The sequence below is a fragment of the Capricornis sumatraensis genome, chromosome X, assembly GCF_032405125.1.
Source record: "Capricornis sumatraensis isolate serow.1 chromosome X, serow.2, whole genome shotgun sequence".
NCBI lineage: Eukaryota > Metazoa > Chordata > Mammalia > Artiodactyla > Bovidae > Capricornis > Capricornis sumatraensis.
In genome coordinates this window covers 86,268,710-86,281,192 of record NC_091092.1, presented here as the reverse complement: position 1 = coordinate 86,281,192, position 12,483 = coordinate 86,268,710, and the positions used below count along the sequence as shown (strand labels likewise).

The 12,483-nt window shown below is 48.7% G+C and overlaps 1 protein-coding gene across 1 annotated transcript; it reads left to right on the top strand.

The window, feature by feature from the left end:
• The first annotated feature begins 3,572 nt into the window (after window positions 1-3,572).
• Window positions 3,573-11,874, top strand: SYP (synaptophysin). Its single transcript, XM_068962872.1, has 6 exons — window positions 3,573-3,608; window positions 4,754-4,819; window positions 5,941-6,065; window positions 9,168-9,363; window positions 10,058-10,249; window positions 11,548-11,874. The coding sequence occupies exons 1-6, from the start codon at window positions 3,573-3,575 to the stop codon at window positions 11,872-11,874; spliced, it is 942 nt and encodes a 313-aa protein (XP_068818973.1).
• The last annotated feature ends 609 nt before the right edge of the window (window positions 11,875-12,483 follow it).

Sequence of the window (12,483 nt, the reverse complement as noted above, 5' to 3'; positions counted from 1 at the left end):
GCATGCTACACAGCATGGCCAGAAAGAGAGAGAAACAATCTAACTTCATTTGTAAAAGACATGGGTGACAGCTTAGGGTGAGGTTTCTAGCCTGGGAGAACCCACTCAGGGCCAACCTGGCTTTCCTGAGACCAACTTAGAGTACCTGATTCCCAGATCTCACAGATACTCTTTCTGCTTCTTTTGCTACCTTGAGTCGTTGCCCAAACTTTGGGGTCTCATTCATTCAGTGAAGGTTTAACAGGCATTTGTTTTGTGCCAGGCACTGTTCTGGGTTTCCCTTAGCACATACTGAACTGGCTTAGACATGTGTCAAGACTTGTCCAAAGTGTTAGTCATCCCCATGCCAAAGGAATTGAAGTAGTGTTGGAAGTGGCACAGGATGGGGCCACCTGCAGGGAGAGTCTGACCTAAGGTCTCCCCCCAGCTCTCAGAGCAGGGGTGTCTCATTTGTATAATTTGTGTCAATTGAACCAAGACTGAAATTTGAGAGAAACCAAAATTGGAGATCTGGGACTCAGAATATAGAGTTGCACTAGGTCTGGAAACAAAGGCTTAGGGTGGTTGGGCTTGTGTATGGTGGGAAAGTAAGTTATGGGTAGGGTAAAGAGAGGGAAGGGAGTTGTTGAGGGATGAGGTGGGACAAGCCACCTGAGGCCAGATGATGCAGACCCTTGAATGCCAGGCCCCAACCCCTGGGGATTTTCCTGAACGCAGTGGGGAGCCATGAGAGGAATTTGAGCAGGGTAGTGATATAGTTAACTTTGCATTTTAAATAGATGCTCTGACGTTTGTGCTGAAAACAGAAGGGAGGGGGAAGAGACTGGAGATGCTAAATTTGGCAGGAATGATGGTTGCCTTAGCCAGGGGAGGTGGCAGAGGAAATGGAGAGAAGGGAGTAGGTTCCAGAGATGTGTAGAGGTAAAATGAACCATTTACTGGGCCCCAAACTAGGTGTGTTACAGTGATTATCTTGTTTAACAGTGCAGCTATCCTGTAAGTACCATTTTAAATTATCTTACCTGTCCAAAGTCATACAGAACAGGTATTAGAGGTGGGGTGCAAATTCCAGCAATTGGATGCCAAAGCCCAAGCTCTTCATACATACATTTGAACTATACATTCAGGTAGTTCAAAATTCAAAAGTACAGAGAAGTATAAAGTGAAACTTTCCCTTCCCTCTGGAGGCAACCAGTGTTATCAGATATCTTTTATACAGTTACAGAATGCTGTACTGATATGTTAGCACAATGGCTAACAGTAACAGGCGCTGGAGCCAAACTTCCTAGGTTCAAATCCTAGCTCCATCACTTACCAGCTGTTCAAAGTTCTACCACTTACCAGCTGTTCAAAGTTCTACCACTTACCAGCTGTTCAAATCCTAGTTCTATCACTTTCCAACTGTATTACTTTAGAAAATTCCTTCAGCTTAGTTTGGGATAATAGTAGTACCTGACTCATAGACTTGTGAGGATTTAAATGAGTGATATATGAGAAGCTCACAGAATCACCATAATTTAAAATGTTAGTTATTCTATTATGATGATGCAATCCCTTCATTCTGTTTGTACACAATTCCCACATAGTTTGGCCTCTTGCACTTCTTAAGTATCTTGGATATCATTACACAGCTCCATATCATTAGTAATGACAGCTACATCATACTCCATTTTGTGGCTCTAGCTGAGTTTTTTGTTAAACTGGCCACCAGTAATGAGCACTTGGGAAGTGTCCACACTTCCTTATTTTTATAATAAAAAATAAAGAGCACTGCAGTGTATCGTCTTATACATACCTCCTTTAGCACATGTATGAATCTCCCTGCAAGACAAATTCCTACAAGTGTAAGTGCTGAGCCACATATGTAGACTTGCTAGTTTGCTACATCCTGCAAAATTATTCTCTACAGAAGTTATACCAATTTAACTTCCATGGGCAATTTATGAGAATGCCTGTTTCTGGCTAACCTGCTAATATAGAGCATTATCAAACTGTTTTATATTCCCCATCCTCAAAGGTGAAAAACAATGTTTTGGTAGCTTTTATAGGCATTTCTTTTAGTATGAGTGAGGCTTAGCATTTTAAATTCCAGCTGTATTTATCCATTGGCTTCTACAAGGTGGCAATTGCCATTGACCTCGGTGGGCCTAGTTTTGGCAGCGGGAAGGAGGTGTAATCCAATTAAGAGAGGACTGAGGAATAAACAGGTTGTAACAAGTGTAGAAAGGGGAGAGTGAAAAAGTTGGCTTAAAGCTCAACATTCAGAAAACGAAGATCATGGCATCTGGTCCCATCACTTCATGGGAAATAGATGGGGAAACAGTGGAAACAGTGGCCGACTTTATTTTTGGGGGTTCCCAAATCACTGCAGATGGTGATTGTAGCCATGAAATTAAAAGACACTTACTCCTTGGAAGGAAAGTTATGACCAACCTAGATAGCATATTGAAAAGCAGAGATATTACTTTGCCAACAAAGGTCCATCTAGTCAAGGCTATGGTTTTTCCAGTGGTCATGTATGGATGTGAGAATTGGACTGTAAAGAAAGCTGAGTGCCGAAGAATTGATGCTTTTGAACTGTGGTGTTGGAGAAGACTCTTGAGAGTCCCTTGGACTGCAAGGAGATCCACCCAATCCATCCTAAAGGAGATCAGTCCTGGGTGTTCATTAGAAAGACTGATACTAAAGCTGAAACTCCAGTACTTTGGCCACCTCATTCGAAGAGTTGACTCATTGGAAAAGACCCTGATGCTGGGAGGGATTGGGGGCAGGAGGAGAAGGGGATGACAGAGGATGAGATGGCTGGATGGCATCACCGACTCAATGGACATGAGTTTGAGTGAACTCCGGGAGTTGGTGATGGACAGGGAGGCCCGGCATGTTGTGATTCATGGGGTTGCAAAGAGTTGGACATGACTGAGCAACTGAACTGAACTGAACTGAACAAGTGTAGAGTTGGAGTAGGGAGTTGACTAAGTTATTCCTTAGTCAAAGTGTTGCTTTGACTACTAAGGAAGAGAGAAACAGGGGAGATAGTTGGAGTGGGAGGGTGGTGGTTTTTTTTTTTTTAATGTGTTGAAAATGCAGAAAAGAAGAAACTCTCAAGAAATTGCAGAGACTTTGGGCACTGTCAGTAACTAGCTGGGTAACCTTATACAAGTCGCTTAACCTCTCTGGGGACTAATTTTCCTCACCTGTAAAAATGGGGACAACGGACCCTACCACATAGGGATGTTCTAAGGATTAAATAAATGAACACATTCAACAAAGTCAGTAAAGGGCTGGCAAACTGTCCTACTGTAGGACGGAACGGTCCACCTCCCCAAATCTCTAGCCGTGTTTTCAGAGATCACGACCTTCCCAGAGAATTCTCACGGTTCCAACCTCCCGACTGGAATGGCGACCAGTGAGATTTAGACACGGCCGCTGTGCGCAGGCTCCCTTGGCGAGTGAGGCGGGGGTGCGAGGGGCGGAGCTGCGGCCGCCTGGGCTGTTCCGACGATCGCGCGCCGCCCCCGCCGCGCCCTGCGCCCGCCCTTGCCAGCAGGCGCCTCCCGCCCCCCGCATTGCTGATGCTGCTGCTGGCCGACATGGACGTGGTGAATCAGGTACGCGTTCCAGCACCGCGGACAGAGCCCGCCGCTGCCCGGCCTCCTAGCCCGGGTCTCAGTGAATCCTGCCTACTCTTAGAGGTGGTGGCCAGAATTCTAGCAGCGGACGCCTGGTCCCCGGCTCTGGGGCTGGGGTCTGCGGCAGACGAGGGGAGGGAAGGGGAGGTGGAGAAAAGGAGTGCGCCCTTTGCCGCAGCGAGAGCTGTCCTCACTGCCGCAGCGGGAGCCGCCAGAAGCCATTTCTTTACAGGCGAGAGAGGAAGAAGAGGGGTCTTAGAGCTAGGGTATAGGCAAGGAGGGATGGGAAGGGAGAATGGAAGGAAGATTGGGGGGTGCTGCGGATGAGCTAGGAAATAGAGCGACAGAAGGAGTGGGGGCGGGGGTGCAAGGGAGGGCTGACACCTGCCCCTCCCAGACCCTTCCAGATGGTACCCTGGTAGACGACCACCTCTTCCCCCAGAGCAGACCAAAGGGGACGATCGGTTTCGCTTCTCCCAAACCCCTAGTCTCCCTTCCCCCAGCACATATACAGTGAAGCCATGTCCCAGCTCTCCTCCACCTTAATCAGTCCAGACCTTCTGCCATCGCACTCTTCTTCACCACCTCAGAACCTCGCCCACCTCTAACCAGGACTAACCTTTCCCCATCCTCATCATCTCAGACACCCCACCACCATCATCTGACTCACCTTTACCGCTGCAGACCCCTCCCCCACCCTAGCCAACCCAACTCCCTCCCTGTTGACTCACCTTCACCATCCAAGACCATTTCCCCCACCTTAATGAACCCCAACTCCTTCCTCACTCTCTCCACCTGATCCCCTTTGCCATCTGACTCATCTTTACGATTTCAAACCTTCTCTCCTTCCTTAATTAGTCCTGACTCCATCCCCACCTTCCTCATCCTTGAACCCCTCTACCATCTCTCTCCCCATCTCCCTGAACCCCAGGGATCTTCTTCAGAGACCCTGAACTCACACCTTCCTGAAAGTGTCACTTTCTCCTTTTCACCTTCTCTCCAAGCGTCACTCTCTCCCTGAGATCACATGCCTTATCCCCGGGGGTTATTGCCTGGTGGCCTTGTCCCTCACCTCCCTCTCCATCCCCAACAACCCCACCCTTCCCCACTACTTCTCTCCTCAGCTGGTGGCTGGGGGTCAGTTCCGGGTGGTCAAGGAGCCCCTCGGCTTCGTGAAGGTGCTGCAGTGGGTGAGTGTGGTCTGAGCTGTGGGGAGAAAGAGGGAGGCACTGGGATTCGGAAGAGCAGAGGTGGAGTATGGATGGGGAGGGAGGAATAGATGGGTGGGTGGGGGGCAAAGGGTATGGGGAAATTGGGCTCCAGGGTGAAGTCCCAGGGCATTGGGGCCAGAGAATGGATGGGCCGTGATGTAACATCACATAAGGTCAAGGGTACCCACATCATGAAGTGGAATATTGTGATGTGCTACTTTCTCTCCTGAGGTGAGAGAGGGGCAAGGGAGGTGAAGCCTGAAGCTGGTTCTCCAGGGAGAGACACAAAGCCAGAGAAACCCAGAGACAGTGAAGGAGACAGAGAGAATGGGAGATCAGGAATGATGGAGACAGAGATGGAAATACCCAGAAAAAAGATAGAGATACACACAAAGAAATGGGAGACAGAGAAAGATGAACAGAGATGCAAAGAGAAACAGACACAGGAAGAGAGAAAGAAAAGTGGGGTGGGGAAAGAAAGAGATAGAAGAAGAAGAGACCCACTGCAAAAAGAGAAAGAGATAAATTGATAAACAGAAAGGCAGGAGGGAGACAGAGAGAGCACCACAGAGACAATGAGTCAGAGACAAAGCAGGGAGTTAGAGACAAACCAAGAAAGAGAAAGGCACACACACAGAGAGACATACATTCAGAGAGAGAGAGAGAGAGAGAGAGAAGAGGCAGAAAGAGCCTTACATAGACACTAGAGAAGTAGAGAGAGAAACAGAGATATTTGAGAAAGACAAAGACAGAGAGAGAGAGAGACTGAGAGAACTAGAGACACAGAGGACAACAGAGACAGGCAGAATACAGAGAGAGAGAGAGACAGAGAGAGAAATAGAGACTGAGACAGAACAAGGGGAATCAGAGCATTGTTGAAATGTAGAACCCAAGAGAGACAGTGGGAGAAAGACTGGAAGAGATAGTCACACCCCTCTAATCAGCTTGTCCTTGGGCCCCATGAGCCCTGATTAGGGGGTGGGGTGGGGACTAGTCCATCTGCTGCTGCCTATACTGGGTCCTGATCTGTCCAGAGGAGGGCAGCCCCATCCCACGTGCACACAGGCTCACTGTGGCCATCCCCACCCCTACTGCCCAAGGTCTTTGCCATCTTCGCCTTTGCCACATGCGGCAGTTACAGTGGGGAGTTCCAGCTGAGTGTGGACTGTGCCAACAAGACCAAGAGTGACCTCAACATCGAGGTCGAATTCGAGTACCCCTTCAGGTGTGCCCCCACTCTAGCCCACCCCTGGGATCCTGACAGGCCTGGGATGGGGGTGGGGGGTTGGGACTGGCCAACACCTCCACCCCAGAGGCTCCTGCCCAGCCTCCACCTCGGGAGACCACACCCATTCAGGTCACTGCGCATGCACTGAGCACCTACCTTGTGCCTGGCACTGCTCTGGACATCCAGGACACGTGGTGACCAAGACAGGCATAGGCTGTTGCCCTCTGGCTATGTTCTAGTGAAGGGGAGGGACAAGAGACTAGCAATAAATAAGATTCAAAATTATATATATATATACACACACACACACACACACACACATATGTATCCTTAATGCCATAGGATAATAATGTTAGCCAATATTATTATTTAATTCCCATTCATTCATTCCATATAAATATCTTGAGAACCTGTTGTATGTCAGGTACTGCTCAAAGTGCTGGGGATAAAACAGACCAAGCTCCCTACCCTCGTGGAGCCAACATTATAACAAATAAACAAATTAATAAAGATAATTGCAGATTTGGAGAAATCCGAGGAGAGATCCTCCTGCAGGGTCTTATGATAGAGAATAATGAGGGGGTGCTGCTTAGCCATAGAGAAGGATTAAACCCAATTAAGTAGTTCTGAGAATTATTGAGCTCTTACCGTATGCTGGGTGCTAGGTACATGAGAGTGAGCACAAGCAGGCAAAGTGGCTGCCCTAATGGAGAGGCTTCCCTCCTAGCCATGGAAAGACAGAGACTTACAGGAACAATTTCAATGGAGGCTCCTGAGGCTTTTCCACTCCTAGGACAAGTCACATACCTGCTCCATGTCTCCATTTCTTCACCCATAAAAGGGGATAATAATATTCATCCTACAGGGTTATGATACATACTAAGTGAATTAATACTTGTAAAATGCTTAGCACAGTGCCAGACACACAATAAGCACTCCATAAGTGTTTGTTAAAATAAGGGAAATAAAGAAGTTTAAAGGACTCAGGAAAGAGGTCAGGGATTGAGTTGGAAATTAGGGATTTTTGAGCATTAAGGGTAAATGTAGGCTCAGGAGATCATCCAAGGTGAGAGGGAAGACTGAAGAGAGGATAGTCCAGCAGTGGCCCTGAGCAATAATCAAAAGAAAAGCGCCAGGGAGGCACGGTCTGAGAGGCTGGGGAGGGGGCATGGGAACCAGGGATCCACCAGCTCACAGAAGCTAAGGGAGTTTGGGGAACGAGTAGGGGTTGCAGCATGAGATATTTTGGAATCTGCTGCTGCTAAGTCGCTTCAGTCGTGTCCGACTCTGTGCGACCCCATAGACGGCAGCCCACCAGGCTCCCCCGTCCCTGGGATTCTCCAGGCAAGGACACTGGAGTGGGTTGCCATTTCCTTCTCCAATGCATGAAAGTGAAAAGTGAAAGTGAAGTTGCTCAGTCGTGTCCGACTCTTAGCAACTTCATGGACTGAAGCCTACCAGGTTCCTCCGTCCATGGGATTTTCCAGGCAAGAGTACTGGAGTGGGGGTTGCCATTGCCTTCTCCACTTTGGAATCTAGAAGGTCACAAAAATGTATGGCCCCCAACACCTACCATGCCTAGAGCCTCAGGTCCTGAGGATCTGCCCTTTACCCACAAGTCTGCCAGGGAAAAAATCTTTAGCCTATGTTCCCCTTGACCATCCCTGCCACTGCCCCAATAACCCCCCTTAAGGACTCCACATTCCCCCTAGAAACCCAAAAACTCAAACCAGACCCAACTCCTAGCTCCATCATTTAGCAGCCTTGCAGCCCCAGATAAGTAACTTAGTCTTGCAGAGCCTTGGTTTGTTCTTCTGTAAAACAGGTATAATAATGCCTCCTTTAGAGAATTGTTGGGGAGAGTCCTTAAAAGAGGCAATTATGTAAAATGCTTAGAGCTGATCAATACGTTTAAGCCCTTCCCTTAGGGCCTTTGGTATACAAGGGCACCGGCACCATTTGCTTATCTCAGGATCCTGCCCCCCAACCTGAGGTCGGAGCTCAGGGACGTCACTCCAGTCTTTCTCCCCACACACATTCTTCCTTATGACCCCTCTTCCCTCACACCACATGTCTTCCCAGTCTGCCCCTACCCGCCCCACCCACACCTCACATACACCCATCCTGTTCTTGCATCCCTTCTACCCTCCTGTCTTTCTGTCCGTCTCCTCCTATCTTGTAGTCTCTGGGCTCTCCTCTGCTATGTACACATTTGTTTTTCTTTTGAGGACCTGAAGTGAGGTGGAGAGAAGAGTCAACATGACATAGGGAAAAAACACAGGATTCAGATCCCAATTCTGTCATTCCCATGCCAGCTGTGTGACTTTAGGCAAGTCAGTGCGTTTCTTGGAGCCTCTGTTTCTGCCTCCACATATTTCATTTAATACTTACTGAGCACCTACTATGTGGTAGCACTGTTCCAGGACTTAAGGGCACAACAATGAACAAAACCAAGGAAAAAGCCCTGCCCTCTTGTACTTACAGCAAAAATCAAGGAAAAAAGTAACATACATGGTATGTCCAGGGGTATCACAGTTACAGAGAAAATGGAGTAAAGAAGGGGCTAAGGAGTGCTGGGAGGGAATGGTTAGATTTAATTTTAAATAGATCAGGGAAGACCTCACTGAGAAGACCTCACAGTGTAGCAAAGCTTGAAGGAGATGGAGTGGGTAAGATATGAGATATCTAGGAGAGCATTCTAGTGCAAATATCCTAGGGTGGGAGGGTGCCTGGTGTGTTCTATGAATAACCAAGGGGCTGAATAACACCTATTTCACCAGGATGTTCTCAGCAATCACTGAAATGTGACTGCAGGACTTTCCTGGTGGTCTAGTGGTTAGGACTCTAGCTTTCACTGCTGAAGGCACGGATTCAATCCCTGGTCAGGGAACTAGGACCCCACAAGCCCTGTAGTGCAACCATAAAAGCCAAACAACAACAAATAATGAAATGTGACTGGTACACAGTAGGTGCTCATGAATGGTTATCTCCTCCTCTTCCTGGGACCATGTCAGAATCTGGGAGGCCCCATGACTGGGGAGGGGGGAGGGGAAGGGAGTTCTTAGGGCCTAGGCCACACCTGCCCACCTCTCTCCACAGGCTGCACGAAGTGTACTTTGAGGCACCCACCTGCCAAGGGGACCCTAAAAAAATCTTCCTGGTGGGGAACTACTCCTCATCAGCTGAATTCTTTGTCACCGTGGCTGTGTTTGCCTTCCTCTACTCCATGGGGGCTCTGGCTACCTACATCTTCCTGCAGAACAAGTACCGAGAGAACAACAAAGGGCCCATGCTGGTGAGCTCCCACAGCCACTCACATGCATGCAGGGGCCAGGGGACATGGAGCCTTGGGGACACAGCCATTTTCAGAGGCCACACCAAATTCCAGACAGGCTCACACGCAAGCACTGCTGCTACGAGCATCAGAGACACTGACTCATAGAGTGACAGGGACACTCTACAGCCCACACGGAATCCCAGACACCTGGAAACTTACCACCTCTCACCAAACCCCACAGTCTAGATGAAAGAAAGGAGCACACAGAGGTTCATTACATCAGTCATGTTTGTCATCCATCACACCACACAGACACACTGGTTCCTATACAGCGGTACTCATACACCCTCATTCCAGATACAAAATGACACAAATCTCCACATTCAGACAAACGTGGAAAGACACACTACTTGCCACAGATTAGACAACCAACTCACAGAACCCTCCTCATACACACACACACCCCAGATACCACAATCACACTCTCACACCCTCTGTGTCATACATACACACACACACATACACGTCCAAGCAAGAAGGGCCACCTTCAAGTGAGTGTTGGGGGCTTCAAGAGCTGGAAAGGCAAGGGAGAGACAAGCCTCTTCTGGGGGACCTGCCCTCCCAAGAAAGCCTGTGATCTGAGGAGGCTCCAACAGCCCAGCATGAAGCAGCCCACTCATGGTGCTGTATCCCTCTCCCCTGCCTGTCCTAGGACTTTCTGGCCACGGCAGTGTTTGCCTTCATGTGGCTGGTTAGCTCATCGGCCTGGGCCAAGGGGCTGTCAGACGTGAAGATGGCCACAGACCCAGAGAACATTATTAAGGGGATGCATGTCTGCCACCAGCCAGGGAATACATGCAAGGAGCTGAGGGACCCTGTGACCTCTGGCCTCAACACCTCAGTGGTAAGTCCTGGGAAGCTGGCTGAGACAGCTGGGGAGGGTGGCTGAGAAACTTAATCTGGCATGGGGAGGAAGAGTGTTGGAAAGAAAAAAATGAGAGGAGAATTCCAAAGAAATCTGAGAGGGCTCCTTGGAGGAGGCATGCAAGCAACAGAGCCTTGAAGGATAAGATAGTAATTGTAATCACTGTGACACCACAAACTGTTCCGAAAAGGGGGGCATGAAATTTTCTGTCCAGTTAGGTCCTGGATCCCAGGCTCAGCCTAGTCATGTAGAATCTCTGGCAACTCAGTGAGTACCCTCTAGGGACCTGTTTCCGTACAAGCAGAATGAAAGAATAACTTGAAATGTTTCTCATCTGGACGCCCCCTACTGGCCAGACTCAGGCTGAGCTAAAATCCCGGTTCTGCCACTTGCAAGTTCTATAACCTGTAACTATCAATAGATAGCCTCTCAGACCTCAGTTTGAGCATATAAATGGAAAACAAGAGTTGATTAGTGGAATAATAACATACAAAATGCTTAGAAAAGGACCTGGCACATGGTAAGTCGTATACAAGTGTTACAGATGCTAAGGTTCCAATTTTTTTCTGTCAATTGCTGGCTATCAGACCTCCAGCCACTTAGTTTCTCTGGGCCTCAGTTTCCTCAACTGTAAAGTAGAAATATTACTTTCTGGCCCCAAACTGAATTACATTTACATATTTATACAAATTCCGTATCTTTGTTTTAGTATAAATCATATATTTATATACTTTACACATATGTATTTATAATAAGCCCCTGGTGACTTAGTGGTAAAGAAACTGCCTGCAATGCAGGAGACACAGGAGACGCGGGTTTGATCCCTGGGTCAAGAAGATCTCCTGGAGAAGGAAATGGCAACCCACTCCAGTATTCTTGCCTGGAAAATCCCATTTATGTACTTTATACATATATGTATATACATATGTGTGTATATGTGTTTATTAGTGTTATGCCCACGTATTTAATAAAAATTTATGCTTAACATTTTACTATATCTTACAAAATTAGATTCATTTACTATATTCTGTACATGTACAAATGTGTATATATGCAAATACATAAGCACGTACATCCCTGGGAATGTGAATTCTAATCACCCCACCAATTTTTTTGCACATAGACATTCATGTGCTGGGACTCGGAGGGTCAGGGTCTCAGAAACCACCACCCTCTGGGCGCCTGGGAATCCAAGCTCGATGCAAACAGTCTCAATGTTCCCCGGGACCACTAGGGCAATGGGCGCTAGATGACAGCATAGCTTTGTCTCCCCGCAGGTGTTTGGCTTCCTGAACCTAGTGCTCTGGGTCGGCAACCTGTGGTTCGTGTTCAAGGAGACAGGCTGGGCCGCCCCATTCCTGCGCGCTCCTCCTGGTGCCCCCGAGAAGCAACCAGCGCCCGGGGACGCCTATGGCGAGGCAGGCTACGGGCAGGGCCCCAGCGGGTACGGGCCCCAGGACTCCTACGGGCCCCAGGGCGGCTATCAGCCAGACTACGGGCAGCCGGCCAGCAGCGGCGGCGGTGGCTATGGGCCTCAAGGCGACTACGGGCAGCAAGGCTACGGCCCTCAGGGTGCACCCACATCCTTCTCCAATCAGATGTAGTCTGGTGAGTGACAGATGGGTGAGGTAGCCAATGAGGACTCATGAAAGGAGATGGGCGGGTCAATGAACCAATAAGAGGCAGGAATATATGGTCCATAGGACGCTAGCTGGACAAGTAAGGACGGCCGTTCGAAGGCCCCAATAGAGAGGCGGAGCTACATGTTAAGGGCGACTAACTAGCCAATGGTGGAAAGGAGAAGAGTGGCTTTTGAAAATAGGCAGAATGAAGAGCCAATGGGAGAGAGGTGGAGGTGCTGCTCTGATAGAAGGGAGGGGAGAGAAACGGACAGAGCAACCAATGAAAGGAGTAATAACAGGAGGATTTGCGTATTGGAAAGTCGGCTGGGCGCAGGCGCCGAGGAGGGAAGAGGAGGTGGGTCTTAGCCAATGTGTTATGATAAGGCCAGTGGATGATGAGGGTAAATGGGCTTGAATCATGAAGGTCAGCGATTACTAATCTGGAAGGAGGTGACAGATCAGCCACCTCTCCGCAACCGTGGAGATGAGGGGGATGGTGTGGAATTTCCAAGAAGGAAAGGGGAGGGGCAGAGCGAAGCAGAGGGCATTGGAAAGTCTTGCTTGCCTTGTTGGTACCCTAAAGAGAAGCGA